The sequence below is a fragment of the Armigeres subalbatus genome, chromosome 2 (assembly GCF_024139115.2).
Source record: "Armigeres subalbatus isolate Guangzhou_Male chromosome 2, GZ_Asu_2, whole genome shotgun sequence".
NCBI lineage: Eukaryota > Metazoa > Arthropoda > Insecta > Diptera > Culicidae > Armigeres > Armigeres subalbatus.
This window is the reverse complement of record NC_085140.1, coordinates 219189205-219205075: the sequence shown is the minus strand read 5'-3', so window position 1 is coordinate 219205075 and position 15871 is coordinate 219189205. Positions and strand designations below refer to the sequence as shown.

General features: G+C 39.2%; 2 protein-coding genes across 5 annotated transcripts in view; both read right to left on the bottom strand.

Annotated features, from left to right (window-relative positions):
• Nucleotides 1–15871, bottom strand: part of LOC134211681 (heterogeneous nuclear ribonucleoprotein K) — a 78411-nt gene that overhangs the window by 24376 nt on the left and 38164 nt on the right. For 3 of the 4 annotated variants that reach the window (XM_062688807.1, XM_062688808.1, XM_062688809.1), the window contains exons 2-4: nucleotides 2001–2148; nucleotides 1841–1897; nucleotides 666–709 (exon numbers count right to left, since the gene is read on the bottom strand). In XM_062688807.1, the coding sequence (XP_062544791.1) occupies nucleotides 666–709; nucleotides 1841–1897; nucleotides 2001–2141 (242 nt within the window). In that variant the 5' untranslated portion in view covers nucleotides 2142–2148. Of the gene's footprint in view, nucleotides 1–665; nucleotides 710–1840; nucleotides 1898–2000; nucleotides 2149–15871 lie in introns of those variants that run through there. The other variant, XM_062688810.1, reaches the window with a different exon arrangement.
• The window catches only part of LOC134209555 (uncharacterized), a 41441-nt gene continuing 38695 nt past the window's right edge, over nucleotides 13126–15871 (bottom strand). The window contains exon 2 of the mRNA XM_062685541.1: nucleotides 13126–14484. Coding sequence (XP_062541525.1) covers nucleotides 13126–14484 — 1359 coding nt within the window. The remainder of the gene's footprint in view (nucleotides 14485–15871) is intronic.

The window sequence follows — 15871 nt, the reverse complement described above, 5'->3', positions numbered from 1 at the left end:
TAAGTTTTTTTTAATTGTTGCTTGTGAGGATTGTGTATTTTAACATTAAAATTATCATTTACGGTAATATTATTTTTACTAACTTTTGACATCTATTAGAAGTATAATAGGAATTAGGTATATTAATGTGAATCACGCACTCAAAGAATAGATACAACAAAACACGTGTCAGGTGGACGATGATTTTTGCAAAACAAAACTGGTATGTTCGTACATTAGCAAAACGTTCTGAGGAGACAACAAAAGGCTTTGAATACTGCTGGCTTGCAAGTATGACAAAACGAGTAAAGATGATAATTAGATTTTATTGGAAGTAGAAACTAAGAATGAATTTGCGAAATCTAATTAGAGATTTTTTGTAGTATCAGATGAAGAGCGAACACTTTAACGGGGACATAGAATATTACTATTAGTAGGAGACGGCTTCACTGAGGCGCAAACAATAGTAACGATTACACACAGCGACAGTCACGCAGTGTTATGACTATCGTATTTTTACTGAAAGTATGGTCAAACTGTGGGGCACCGTCTAAGATAAGTTGGTTACAAATTTGCATGTGGATGTACTGCGAGTAACACTTACGGTCGAAGAACTTAATTACTAGTAGACTCTTAAGATTCGGTTGTATAGTAAAGGATTAAATTAAAGAAATAAAGGTGTTTACCGTTCGGGGCCTGTACAATCGCCTACATTCACTTGGGCTTGGTACTGCTCATGGGATCGAGTGTTCGACGATGTTTGGAGTGTCGATGTGGTTGGGCATCATGGGAGGATTGTATTGCCAGAAACGACGATTGGGCCAGGGTGGAGTTGATAGTCCGAGCGGGTCAGAGTCACGCACATAGATACATACGGGTTATGATTCATCGATGGTACGTTGATTGTTTGTTATGGGATTTTTAGAGCACACAGTTCATTTGGAGATTGGTTGAGATAATCCGAAGACAAATTGATAGATAATTCAGTACATTATAAATTGCATCAAGTGCAAACAACGATATAACCAGATTATTTGTGATGGCACAGTAAGACAGGAGCGGTTGCGTAGATTGGGATTGAACGCAAGTGCAGGTATTTTAGATGGTGTATCGATTGTTAGTTTTATCCCCGATTGACCAATTTCATGTGGGAGTTGTAATCCAAGTTCCAAGCAGATGGAAATATCGTAGACGAAATCAGGTTAAATCGAGATTTGGTGTATGGAGATTTCGTTTGGTCAGCGGCACACATGTGTTGAAAAAGGTTGAAGTTTACCCGAGAGATGATTGTCAATACCGACCGACATCAGGTTCAGCATACAGAGATTGGACCAGACCCGCAAATCGTAGGAGTGATTTTTTTTAATTGGATTGACAGTAGCAACGGGTCAGTTCAAACAATTTGTGGTTCGTAGTGTGTAGATGGAGTTGATTGCATCGTTTGCAACATTTATCAACCGAGACGGGGAAAAGAAGAAAAAACATTCGTTAAGTTTCTGTAGACATGGAGATGTGCTTGTTTGTACGTTGAATGTATCTTTTTAAATTTAATTTAATTTCCGGCAAAACTAAACTTAGACGTATCTTGGGCACGCGGTAATTGGAGTCTATCAAATGTAGATACCAGAAAGGGAGGGATTTTATCGACAACTTAGTATTAATTTATTTGTGAAGATACATAGAAGGAATCATAACAAAGGACACGACTCTATAAGAAACTGACTTGATTTAGGTGTAATAAACTTGGATTATGGATTCATATGGCAAATGTTATAAAATTTAGGATTAATCAAGTTTTTAAAGCGTATTAAATTAAATTTAAAAACAAAAAAATAATAACTTAATAAATAGTCAACTATACCTCTGTACGCAGCTTTTGGATGTTATGTCCTGCTTTTCCGATAATAGCTCCAGCCATCTTGAATTGATAAGTGTTTGTATTATAAATATGCAATGTCTAAAAATGCAGCCTGATTTGACCAGGCTACAATGTGTTTAAAAAATAAGAACAGGATCAGTACCTTGCTGGGAATTAAAAGACGAACTTCCTCCTCGTCTTTCCGGGATCGTTTGTTTGCAGGCTTTTTGTCGTTTGTATCATCATTGTCGTCTTCATCTTGATGCAGTTCATTGTCCTGATTTTCATCGTTTTCGCGCTTCATATTGAAACTGTAAATTAAAAAATAGAAATCGATTAGTTTAATTTGCTAATAAGTTGTTGACTGTTTCGTTTCAATAATCGCAGGATTTTTGTGTTCTCCATCTTGAATTGGCGTTCTTAGCATAAAACAATTAAATGAATCAATACTTCAGGGAAGTGACTGTTAAGCCAGCCAAAGTGATTTGCCCTAATTTCGCGCGCGCCTTAACTTCCCGCAATATGATTTTTTTTTATTTTTTTTTATTTTTGGGTATTAGTCAAAATTGAAAAATCGGGACGTTTACAAATTATTACTGTTGAATGTTTTTCACAAAAGAATTTGAAAAACGAACCTGGTTTAGTACACCAAATAAAATAATTTCAATTCGGTCCTCCCATCGACCGCCATATTTGCTTGTGCTAAGCACAGAAACAAAGAACATAACCTAAGTAAACAAATGGTTTTACTGTGCAAAATTGGCTACTTTTTGGAAAAAAAAGTATGTATTCATTATGCTCTGTTGGATATGTTTATTTGTCATTACTATATTTGAAATTTTGCGTATTTTGTATTTATTTAGACTTTAGCTTTGTGCGCGAAATTAGGCATATAAGAGTAATTACGGTGCCTAATTTCATTTATTGTATTGTCGGCGTAGCACCAACTTGGAATTCGAAAGTCGGGACTTCCGAACCGAACTTTCTTCCAAAGTTTTATCTGTCAAACTAATTGATGCATTGTTTAGCGCATCTTTAGGCGAATCCAGCGTACTACTTCCAAAGTTGGGTTATTTGCCCGTATCTGGTGAAAACCCCAACTTCGGTATAAAAAGCGTTCTAAGTTTATTCCGGATAGACAATACCGTGACCTGCCCTAATTCCGCGCATCGCCTAATACCGTGGTCTTCATTCAAAAATCAGAACATCAATCAGACATCGTATTAATTGGTGAAATGTTCAAACATATCATGTTTGAACATTTCACCAAATAATGTGATGTCCATGATAACCAGGTTCTGATTTTTTATGAAAACCACGGTATTAGGCGAGGCGCGGAATTAGGGCAGGTCACGGTAGTTATCGTAGTTTCATTTGCAACTTTCTAACAAAACAAAAGCAATATGATGCAGAGGAATCGAGTTTTACACTGAATAGAACCCGAAGAGTACATTCCATTAGAATCTAATTTTCTGGAGGATACCACCGACATGTTGACTTGACAAATTTTATAGGTTAGTGTCTATAATAGCTATCAAATCCGATGTGAAAAATTATGTTAATCTTAGTCAAGGATAAAACTATAGCAGCTTTTTTGATATGTAATGTAGGTAAGTAATATTGAAGATGTCTTATGCACATATTTGAAGATGTCCTATGTGAAACATAGCGGAATTTAAGACTTTCTTACATGATGTCTCGAAAGTTTTTTTTAATACACCAGCTAAACATTGCCCATACAATGCCTTTTTTCCTAATATGGTTCATATTACAGAAGGAAACGATATATTAGGAATTATGACTTGTGTGAACTAAAAATCATAAAGCAAAATCAAAGCAATATTCCAGATCCATGGTCGAAATATTAGGGCTTGTGGCTTGTTATTCGGACTAAATAATGGGTACTGACGGGTGTCTAATACCGTCATCTGCATATTTTTAGCAATGCAATGCATAACGATATTCAATTCCGAACATAAGCGAAATTAGGACCACTTTTGAGCGAAATTAAGAACCATCCTATATTCATGCGTGAAATAAGAAACATACGATGGTCTCAGATTTATACCGCATTTTTTATAGTAGCAAAATTTGCAAATAACTTTTTTTTTTTAAACCTAGAATCATTCTAATTCGTGATGCAGTAGTAAATGTTCCCAAATGAGCATTACATGTTTTGCCTTTCTCGTATATTAAGCTGGGAGGGAGAAACAGATTCGAAAAATGTGTGTGTCAAGCCGAGCCGAAATCTAGTTGTCAGTGTGAACCGAAAACGAAACTCTCGGCAAGCAAATTTTCGAAGGCAATATAACAACAATGACACACAAAACAAAATTTAGTCTTTTCAGGTAGCGCCTACGTTGATTGTTTTTTTCTTATTGAAAATTTACTTGTTGCATGACGACAGTGTATATTTAATTTGATGTGTAGTATAGAAAATTGGGCGGATCGGACTATAGGTCCGAATATATGGCCAAAATACCATTTTTATTTGCACGAGAAAGGCACCATCACCGCTAGGTGAATTAATCAGGGTTTTTCTATGAACCTTCCAACTTCCAACCTACTTCACGGTAATTGTGCATATTTTTTTACTTCCATTCTCCCACGAAAGAGCGTACTTTGAAGTCATAATTGAATGCTTTACAGTCAAAAAAGAATACATTAAAGTCTTCTATGTGTAAATTTTTTGTGCAGTGTATGCCTCTACATTTACCTTACTCCCATCTACTCAGTGACCGAGTAAAATTGTGAGTTGAGTAGTCGACAAAACGATTTCGACGACATTTTTTTTTCAGTACATACCTACTGAAAACGGCAACAAAATAAAATTTCCATGAAGAATTAGAAATTTTCCATAAAAAATAGAAAATTGCCAACAAAAAAATCAGGGTATGAGCAATAAATAAATATAAAATTTCCACAAATAAAGCAAAAACAATCAAGAATTTTCCACAAAACAAAAATAAATGAGTACTTTTATAAGCAAAAATTGCAAATGAAATATAAAAGAAGAATTTTCCATAAAGAAATCAAAATGTTCCACAGAAAAAAATACAAAATTTCCATAAATAAATCAATATTAGCATTAAACAATTAGGGCACTTCATCTCATAGCTCCCATTTCCATCTCATCAAAAACAAAGCAATGAAAAGGAATTTGATTAGTTTTTTATTTTTATGATTTTTTCAGCAGTGAGTAAGTTAGCAAAAATAAGCGAAAAGATTTCTCTGTTTTGCGATGAGATGAATAAATGTTCAGTGAGATGGAAAATGAAACAGTTCCCCTTCAAAATTTTCCACAAAATAATCAATAAAAAGCAATAAAAAAATAAGAAAATTTCCATACAAAGATATAAAAAAGCAATAAAATTGATAAAATTTTCTATGAACTTTAAACGCTTTTAACGAAGGGGTCATCTATGGAAAAGTGCTCAGTTTTATTGCCTTTTATATTTCTTTATGGAAATTTTCATATATTTTTTATCGCTCCTTATTATTTTTTTCGTGAAAATTTTTGGAACATTTTGACTTTTTTTAATGGAAATTTTATATTTATATGCCCTGCTTTTTTATTGCATTTATATGCCCTGCTATTTTTACATGCAGCTTAGGTAGTCCTACTCTAACATTATACGACCGAAGCAGATCATGCGCTATCCTTCCGAAGCAGGAGGACCACACTTACCCAAATTTAATCGCTGCAGTCATTCAGTGTCGCTCATAAATGACATTTACAATATTTAAATTTTTACAAAGAGGCTCCCGGGAACCGCGATTGATTTTGTCAAACGACAAAAAAGTTATAACAGAGTTTTTTTTCTACTAGGTTGACACTCTAAATAATCATCATGTCATATTCACGTGAAAAATCACGCAGCTGATCTGTCTTGAACAAACGATGATTGTTACGTGATGTTAGTATAGTGAATTCACGTAACTTTTACTAGAAATCTTGGTGAGTATGATTGCATATTCATACACGTAAACAATGTATGTAAAATTGTGTTAATGTGATTGCAGCTTTGGCATTTGCGGAAAGCATGCAGTCCGGTCACGTCAGGTTTACCTGAAAACTAATGTGGTTCTCATCCATCATGCTTTTCACATAAGAATGACTTGACACTTACGTATGAATGAATGACACAACCTAAACATAATTAGGCCTCGCAGAGGTAAGTAATATTTCAGGAGCAACCAGTCGGAGATTTTCCAAACCTGTACGTTCCATGCTTGGAAAAAAATATCAAGAAAAATATTGTGGAAGAAGATGAAGCTACATGAAATCTCGAACTACAGTTTTTTGGTAGCGTTATTATAAAATTTCTATTCCATGATTCAACTTTCAAGAGTGGACTACTTTTAGATTGATTTCACCGATTTAACAGGGGAAATAGTAGCAATTTTCAATCTCATCCTTAATGGCATTATTTCTTAACAAATCTGATAAATTTTATTCAACATTCGTCGTAACTTTGATTTTTTCTCCAACAGTGTTTTTGCAATAACTCAGAAGCGCAATGGCCAAATGACGGCTTTCCCTGTCTAATGATCAAAACATCATTTTGCATCAAATGCATCAACAACGCGAAGAGGTCTCCTATTTACGGGCAGTCACTGATCTATTTTTCATTCATTTCAAAATCACATTGCAATATATTTCAAACCATGTACAAAGTGGTTACCTGATGTCACCTCAGGTTCACCTGATCAAACACGTAACTACTCTAAAACTTTACATCATTAGTACTGGAAAATCTAGTCAGATTTACTTGATAAATCACGTAACACAAAGGAGCAAAATTTTGTCCATGTTACATGTCATTCAGGTCATTCTTACGTGAAAAGTATGGTTGATGAGAACCACATTTGTTTTCAGTTAAAAATGACGAAGATTTTTCAGAGTGGAAACGCGCCATTCAGTTACCTACAAGCAGAAACGATCGGTTTTCGTACAACACACATCAATTACGAACGCCGCGTCTACAAGATGGTAGAATAGCCCAAGACACTTCCATCGGAGAAGCTTATCTTGAAGAGCACGAAAGTAGAATGAGAAGTTAAACTGTTCACGTAAGGGCCATGCCCTCCTCTGCCGTGCGGTAAGACTTGCGGCTACAAAGCAAGACCATGCTGAGGGTGGCTGGGTTCGATTCCCGGTGCCGGTCTAGGCAATTTTCGGATTGGAAATTGTCTCGACTTCCCTGGGCATAAAAGTATCATCGTGTTAGCCTCAATGCAAAAATGGTAACTTGGCTTAGAAACCTCGCAGTTAATAACTGTGGAAGTGCTGAATGAACACTAAGCTGCTAGGCGGCTCTGTCCCAGTGTGGGGATATAATGCCAGTAAGAAGAAGAAGTAAGGGCCATACCCCACTGAGTGACTTGTGTAGAAATATAGAGGGAAACCTTCTTACGAACTTGAGGTGATCCAGAAATGGCGGTAGCGCATTCATGTGTGTGCAAACAAAATTTGAAAAAAAATCAACTTTCATACAAAAATCCTTAAGGTGATTATATAATGAGGCCCGTGGCGAATTTCAAATTCACCACACGTATATCTACATACAATTCCAACAGCCCAAAAGCCCAAATCTGGCGTAATAGTTTTCGTATAGTGCCGAAACTCTAATTATGATTGTTCAGCATAACTAAGCAAACGATCTACCATTATTTCAGCCCCATACGCGTTATGGTTCTTTCATCTCGTGCTCTTGAAAAAAATATTGGAAAAGCATGTGGTTTACAAAATGGCCGATTTCTGGCTTTATTGTATAATCACCTTAATTGATTTTCTCGCAACAAGTTGCATTCGGCAGGGGGAAAGCCTAGTTGATCGCTTTTTAATTTGATAACGATCGGCCGTAGCGTTTCAAAATTACTAAGTAAATGGTGCATCAATCCATATAAGGCTGGTGTCCTGCCTAAATGAGAGAAAAACCAACGAAAGCAACGTACATTTGCTAGAACTCCACTATAGCAGAACGTTTCTCCTGAGCTTACGATTTGGTACGTATGAGTTTTACAAAGCGTCTCTTTTATTGGTTTTCGAGACTATGACAAACAGACGAAAATACCTGCCGTGTCCCCGGTGAAATTAAGTTGGGTTTCATGGAAGGCTACCGCTACGACACACATATTGTCATATACCAATCGACTCAGCACATACTGAACAAAATGTCTATCTGCCCGTATGTATGTGTGCACAACAGCTAAAATAACATTATCCAACTTTTTATATACCGATTTTCTCGCAACAAAATGCATTCGGCAAAAAGAGAAAGAAAGTATCGACGTGGTACCTAAAATGGCAACCGACTTAGGGTCTGTCTCAATTGGATAATTAAACTGAAATTAAACTTAAAAGTGACATTTCAATAATTATCGAATAACCCTGCTCGCAGAGCAAGATTACTTTTGACAGATCTCGGGTACTTATTCAAAAGGACGTATGTGATTTTGTAAACAAAGATTCAAACGTCGATTTGTCCAATCTGATGGCACTCCCACGCAAACCAACAACACCAACTGGTAGCCGAAGCCTTCTCCTACCTGCCTGTGGTGATGGTTTGCGTGGGAGTGCCATCAGATTGGACAAATCGACGTTCGGATCTTTGTTTACAAAATCACATACGTCCTTTTGAATAAGTACCCGAGAGATATCGAATCATTTTCCATCGATGTCCTATTGGAATTGCTGGGTAGCACTAAAGACACTATAAACAAAGACGGGAAATGTTCCAATTGGAATTCCACATTAACTGTCAGTGCTGTTCCAATCGAGCAGAAGACCTGTCATTCCAAAAAATCACGCACAACATTTGGTAGGGGCTAATTTAACTTCCGAAAATAAACATGTTTAAACTATTGTTGTAATATTTTTGGGTCAATATAGCCTAATAAACCCCTACAAATGGTAGAAAATGACTCTCAACTTGTTTGTATTTCATTTGCTACCTGATTTGCGTGGGTAAAAGCATTACTAATATTTTTTTTGAAATTAGAAAAATCATTTACACCAATTTGAAAACTTTATGCAATATGAGCAGTGTTGCGCATTCAAGGTTGCCTGTCGAATTATTTGCTCAGGGATCAGATTTCGCGTCTTTGTATATAGTGTCTTTAGGTAGCACCAGCCATTCTTATAACGGGGTGATTTTTTAATTTTCGAACTGTCACTTTTAAGTTTAATTCTCCAAATGAGACAGACCCTTAAAAGTGACAGTTCGAAAATTAAAAAATCACCCCGTTATAAGAATGGCTGGTGCTACCCAGCAATTCCAATAGGACATCGATGGAAAATGATTCGATATCTGTCAAAAGTAATCTTGCTCTGCGAGCAGGGTTATTTGATAATTATTGAAATGTTACTTTTAAGTTTAATTTCAGTTTAATTATCCAATTGAGACAGACCCTTAGCGAAACTCTCATAAGTAACACGGAGTTAAGGATAGAGTCAAGATCACTATTTTTATTCATATATATATAGAAGTAAAATTCAGTTCTACAACATATTATTATTCTTTACACATTTAGTATGAACGATTATTTTATGTAGGTACCTCCCGCAATGCGTCACTTATTTTGCGAATGAACTCAAAGCTGTTCAGGATTATACGTACAGCGCATACAAAGCATCAATATCAGTAGCTTGTCTGAATAGCCCAAGCCTGGTTTAGCAGTTCGTTTTCTATGCAACGATCTTATTTGCAAATTCTAATCAAAAATAATAAACATAATGACCAACATTAATCGCTATTTTTATCACAGTGCTGCATTAACGTAGTTTTATTTGCGAATTTTGAATAAAGATGCAAAAATATTCACATTTGTCCATATGATTTAGGGTACAAAACTTTATGACATGACTTCTAGTATCTCGATTATAACAGTTGTAAGCATTTCCATATACCTTGGCTCGACACGTTCACAGATTATTCTTCGCAAAAACTATCAAACATGAGATTGTTGCAATTTTTCTGCTTCATACAAAACAGGGAATCACAGTTCTTTTATTGATCCATGCCGCTAAAGTTAATCACAATATTCCATGACAATCTTCACATTAAACAATGACCACAAAACACAGGTCCTTCGATGAGAAAGGAACATCCAACTGGATGCACCGGAAATGAAGAACTGACAAAGCGCCGACATCAGGGGCTTATTTATCAATAAATTCTAAGTTTGAGAGGGGAACGTAAAAAAGTAGTGGGGGTAATATTTTTATGTACTATTATCAGACACTATCAGCTATATGTGTCTAGCGCGTTTCGATTGGACCACGTAAATCGCCCAAGCGCGTAGTTTATGTATAGACACTTGAATTTAGTATAAAGATTTACCACTACTGCTGGAGATAATTATTTTCCGATAGTCCTTACAACTCAGTGTCCTGGGAATATTAAAGTGACACATTGTGATACATACTATGTGGCTGGCAATCGAATTGAATTGTCTGCGAGTATTCAGATTCATATTGATATTTGGAAGCGTAATAACAGTATCAGCAAGTAGATTATGAAATATTCCAAACTGAAAGACGTTACAGCATTGTTGCGATTGATGCAATGAGCAATAGAAATGAAACGATTTGTTTTAAATAAAACTTGATAAAACAATACCTTTATGATTTCTTCTTTTTGAACTGGACTTACTAGGGACAAAGAAATAAAAAAACATTATCATTAAGATGAAAGAGTTTCGGAACTTAACATTTTTTGAGAATTTTCTAGGAAAGTTCAATATTTTACTAAAAAATTGAATTCCCCGTCAATAATCAAATTTCGCGGTATATATTTTTTTGCCTTCATCGTACAACAAAGTTGTACCGAAAGGCTAAAGGATTACTGCAAAAAGGAACTTTTGATAGAAGGCCCGGAGACCCATAGTATCTTATACCGATCGACTCAGTTCGACGAACCGAGGTGATGTCTGTATATGTGTATTAAGGTGGACCATACTTATATGAAAAAAATCGAAATCATTTTATGAGAGATATACCCTCTCAAAATAAAGTTTTTTGTTCCAAGAAGCTACTGTGAAAATTTCAACCGCCTACAAGAAGTTGGCGGAGGAAGTCCTAGACGAGACGGTCAAGGTGAGGGCACTCACGACGGAGGTGAATCTAAGGGTTGAAGACCTGGACGAGATCACCGAAGTCGAAGAGCTCGTCACGGCACTGCGGCGACAGTGTGAAGTGGAGACGCCCACCGCAGCCGTTCGGCTACGGAAAGGTCCGGCAGGGACGCAGGTAGCATTGGTTCGGCTATCTGCAGCGGACGCCTCCAAGGTAGTCAAGTTAGGGAGCGTCAAAGTGGGATGGTCGGTATGCCCTGTGCGCATATACGAGCAACCCGAAGTTTGCTTCAAGTGCCTGGAACCGGGGCACAAGCAATGGGACTGCAAAGGCCCTGACAGAAGCAATCTCTGCCGACGCTGCGGATTAGAGGGACATAAGGCACAATGCTGCACGAACCCTCCCAATTGTTTGATTTGTCCCAGCAAAGCTGTGAACAGCAAGCACCCCATAGGGGGTTCGATGTGCCCGACGATTAAGCGTGCTGCAAAATCAAAATGCAGGTAACGCAGCTGGCTTGCTCGGCCTCGCCCGAGTGTTTGGTGTGCGCAGGTTTAGAGGAAACGGCGGAACACGTTTTTATTTATTTATTTAGTGCTGATCCATCTGACTACAATGTCTTAATGAATAAAATACTCTACATAACTTGTCATAACACACGATAATTACACCTACAGCAATGACGAACGATAAATCTTCTTTTTGAAGCGTGTGCTTGTTTGGTTAAAATCGAATAGATCCTCAACTACCGTGAACGTCCGGATCATCGACGATAGTGGCTCATTGTAGTCGAACGCCGTTCGATGGAACCTGTCCTGTAGCAGTGATCGTTGCCGGAGAGGACGTTGAATTGCGCGGAAGTCCAGAAGCGCAAGCAGCTGCGGAGAATCAATTTCGTTGTTCAGTACCTTGGCAACGAATGTTGCCTGCTGAATTTTTCTTCTTCTTTCAAGGGTGTCCATACCAAGCAGTTTACAGCGATCAGGGTAAGCTGGAAGATTCAATAGGTCACGCCAGGGCAAACTACGTAATGCCAACCAAATGAACCTCCGCTGAACACGTTCAATTCTTAAGGACCATGATACATCATTTGGCGTCCAGATAACAGAAGCGGTCTCAAGGATAGGTCGTACAAGCGCACAATACAGAGACTTCAAGCAATATGGATCGGTAAAGTCTTTGGCAATTTTAGCAATAAAGCCCAGCTGACGATTTGCTTTGGAGATTATCGCTGTATAATGAGAATTGAATGTCAGCTTTGGATCCAACATGACTCCTAGATCGGAAACCATCTCAACTCTATCAAGTATCGTGTCGTCTATCCGATAATCGAACAATATTGGCTCCTTCAATCGATGGAACGTCATCACGGAACATTTCGGAACACTGATAATAAGTCGGTTCCGATGGCACCAGGCAACGAACAGATCCAGTAAACTCTGTAATCGGTGACAATCATCAGCCGATCGTATCACCAAAAAAATTTTCTGATCATCTGCATAGATGATTTTGCAATCAAGTCCTAGTTTTGCAGCGACATCGTTGAAGTACAACGTGAACAACAAGGGCCCCAAGTTGCTTCCCTGGGGCACACCAGAACCACTGCAGAAGCACGATGAAACGCAGGAATCAATTTTCACTCGTAGTTTTCTTCCAGTTAGGTAAGAGCTCAACCATGATGCAAATTTAGTGGAGATACCGAGACGAAAAAGTTTGATCAGCAGCATACTATGGTCGATCTTATCAAAGGCTGCTTTCAAGTCAGTGTAGATAACATCTACTTGAGCCTTGCTTTCCATGGCATTCACGCACGTGTTAGTAAAAACTAACAAGTTCGTAGTGACCGATCTTCCTGGCATAAAACCGTGCTGATCGGTTGAGATGTAGTTCTTCGATTTACTAAGAATCACCTCACTGACGATTATTTCGAATAGCTTGGACGCAGCTGATAAGCTTGTTATTCCCCTGTAGTTTCTGACTTCCTTTCTGTCACCATTTTTGAAGACAGGAAACATATAGGATTGCTTCCAAATCTCCGGAAAGATGCCATCATCGAGTGAGCGGGAGAAAATAGAAGCGAGAGGCTCGGCGAAAACAGTGGAGCAGCGACAAAATATAACAGATGGAATCCCATCTGGACCCGGAGACAGAGAGCTTTTCAACTTTTTAGCAGCAGCGATGACCATTGCCGGGGTGATCACGAATGTTGTTAGGCTATCAAGTCCAATGGAACGTCTAACGAGGCGGATGCAGCTTCGGCGTCGGTGGCAGAGCTTTGATTGAATACGGATTCAAAAAATCTTGCAAAGAGTTCACAACATTCCGCAGATGTTTTCGCTTCAGCGTTGTCATATACCACATTCTTTGGAATAGATGAGTTTTTCCTTTTACTGTTGACGAACTTCCAAAAGCTTTTGGGATTACGCTTGAGATTGGTTTGCACTCTCATTACGTGGGCCTTATACAAATCCGAATTCAAGCTGCAGTAAGCATTACTAGCACATTGGAAACGAAGTTTGCTCTCCAGAGACCGTTGAGCACGATGCTTTCGTTGACTGGTATTTCTCTCGCGTTTCAGCTTTCTAAGTAACGAGGTACTCCAAGCAGGTGACTTTGGGGGCCGCTGAGCAGGAACATTGGCTTGCAACCATTGTTGAACGATAAAACAGAATTTACTCGCCATTTCGTTAACATTCTGACTCACATTTAAACAATCCCAATCGATATTTTGAAGATCACTGCAGAGTAACTCATAATCTACCTTACCAAAATCCAGGCCTGGCTTATCGTCTGTACCGTGCGAGTAATCAGTCGGGAATTCACGTCGCGATGGGATAGATATTTCCAACGGAGGATGATGCGTACCAACGGGCAACAAAGCAACTACAGCAGGGTTGACGTTTGGTTTATAATTATCGGAACAGAACACAAGGTCCAGTGTACGATCTAATTGATTACGATGGTAATTAATCTGGGTCATATTCATGAAATCCATTCCGTCCAGCAGTGCAGCACTTGATGCAGGAACAGACAAAGTGTCAGCAATCAGCACGTTATCATCAGCATTCTGAATCCACTGTAGACGGGGCTGGTTATAATCCCCGCAAATCAGCACATGGTCATCAAAGGAAGCAATGTCGCACAGTTCACGGACGGAGGCTACATGTTCGTCAAACAGTTCCACATTGTGGCTACGATCAGGCGGAATATAGACGGCACCAACCAATAGATGACGACACCCAATGGTGATATCAGCAAATATCTGCTCAAGTCTTTCACCAAAACATGTGCGGACTTGCACACAGGAATAACGATGATTAACTGCTATCAGGACTCCGCCGAAACTTGTCTTGTTGCTGTTTATACGATTTCGGTCACAGCGAAACACACTGAATGACGATCCGAAAATTTGCAGAGAATCGATGCAATCGTTTAATCCGGTCTCGGTCAGTATTATGACGTCGTAGTTGCAATCCGCCACAGCCAGAAACAAATCGTTGATTTTCGTCCTCAGTCCCCTCACGTACTGGTAGTAGATGGATACACGGTCAGCTTGGGAGGTAGGCGTCTGCAATATAGCACGGTTGAGTGTGTGCGGTTTCGCGCAATGCGTGACCACATGCTTGCCACATGTGGTCTGGACACTACCCCGGACAACCTAGTTCGGAGGATGTGTAAAGATGAAGTTGGCTGGAACGCCGTTTTATCGGCTATCGCCCAAATCGTCTCGGAGCTACACAGAAGGTGGCGCGTGGACTCAAGGATGGCTAGTTCAGGCGCAACTAAGAGGTGGTCCAAGGGATCGGAGTCGGCTTCATGGGTCATACCGGTGGTCATTCTCTGTGGTCGAAATCGATCCTTTTACCGAACAAGTGGCCGCGCGAATAACAACATGGTATCGTCGCTTTCGCGGCGTCGGTCAACCGGGCGGGTTCCGAGCCCGAGGACGGAAAGGGGTCCTCGTCAAGGCTGGGGCAGGCGTAGGCACCGCGTCGGCAAGTCCCTCTGTGTGCTGGCGAATAGGCCCTATCGCAGAAAGGTCAATTTGGGGTGCACGCGGCATCATCATTCTTGATACCAGTCGTGCAGAGGGAAGCAGGCGCGAAGTCGACCCTGCCCACCTTCCGAGGACATAGGGTGTGGTAAGGCCACCTGAAAAGCCGGCAACGCGCTGGCACGATACCATGGTGTTCTTCTAAAAAGCGAGTTACGATGTTCGGTGCTGCAAGGACACGCAGCTAACCTCGAGGGTGCGTTGTGCACTGGCCCCCCTTTGAAGCATTACTTTCTGGTTGTACCGAAGGGATTATGGGCTTGGCGGCAATGGAAACGGTTTAGCAAGTCGGGAATGTAGTCCTGCCTCCCTCGGTGATCCCTAACCCCGCACTTCCTGGTCAACCCAGGATGAAAAAAAAAAAAGGACGTTGAGTTGTAAGGACTATCGGAAAATAATTATCTACTGCAGTAGTGGTAAATCTTTAAACTAAATTAATGTGACCACACGCTGCATTTTTCAACTTTGTTTTACAAATTTATTACAATTCTCGCTTAACTTTTCAAAAGGTCCTAAGTAACATTTTTTTCATGAATTAATTTGAATACAGCAATCAACAGCTTAAATGTTGGTCTGTTGATTGCGCTATTCAAATTAATTCATGAAAAAAATGTTACTTAGGTCCTTTTGAAAAGTTAAGCGAGAATTCATACAGACTTTCTGACCCAACGAATACCTTCCTCATTATCCAACTCCTTGGTACTTATGAGGGTGTCGCTAAGTCGGGGGCCTCTCGTTAAGTGAGTCCCACATCAACACTTCCTTCCTCTCCCTAGGTACGATGAAGATGAGCGTGGCCAGGAGTAGTAATCCTCATGCTTTTGTTATTTTTGTTTAAGACTGGAATCAAGGACCATTCCCCTTCTTGATTTCTTATAGCATTCTAGATAAGGATCTCAAA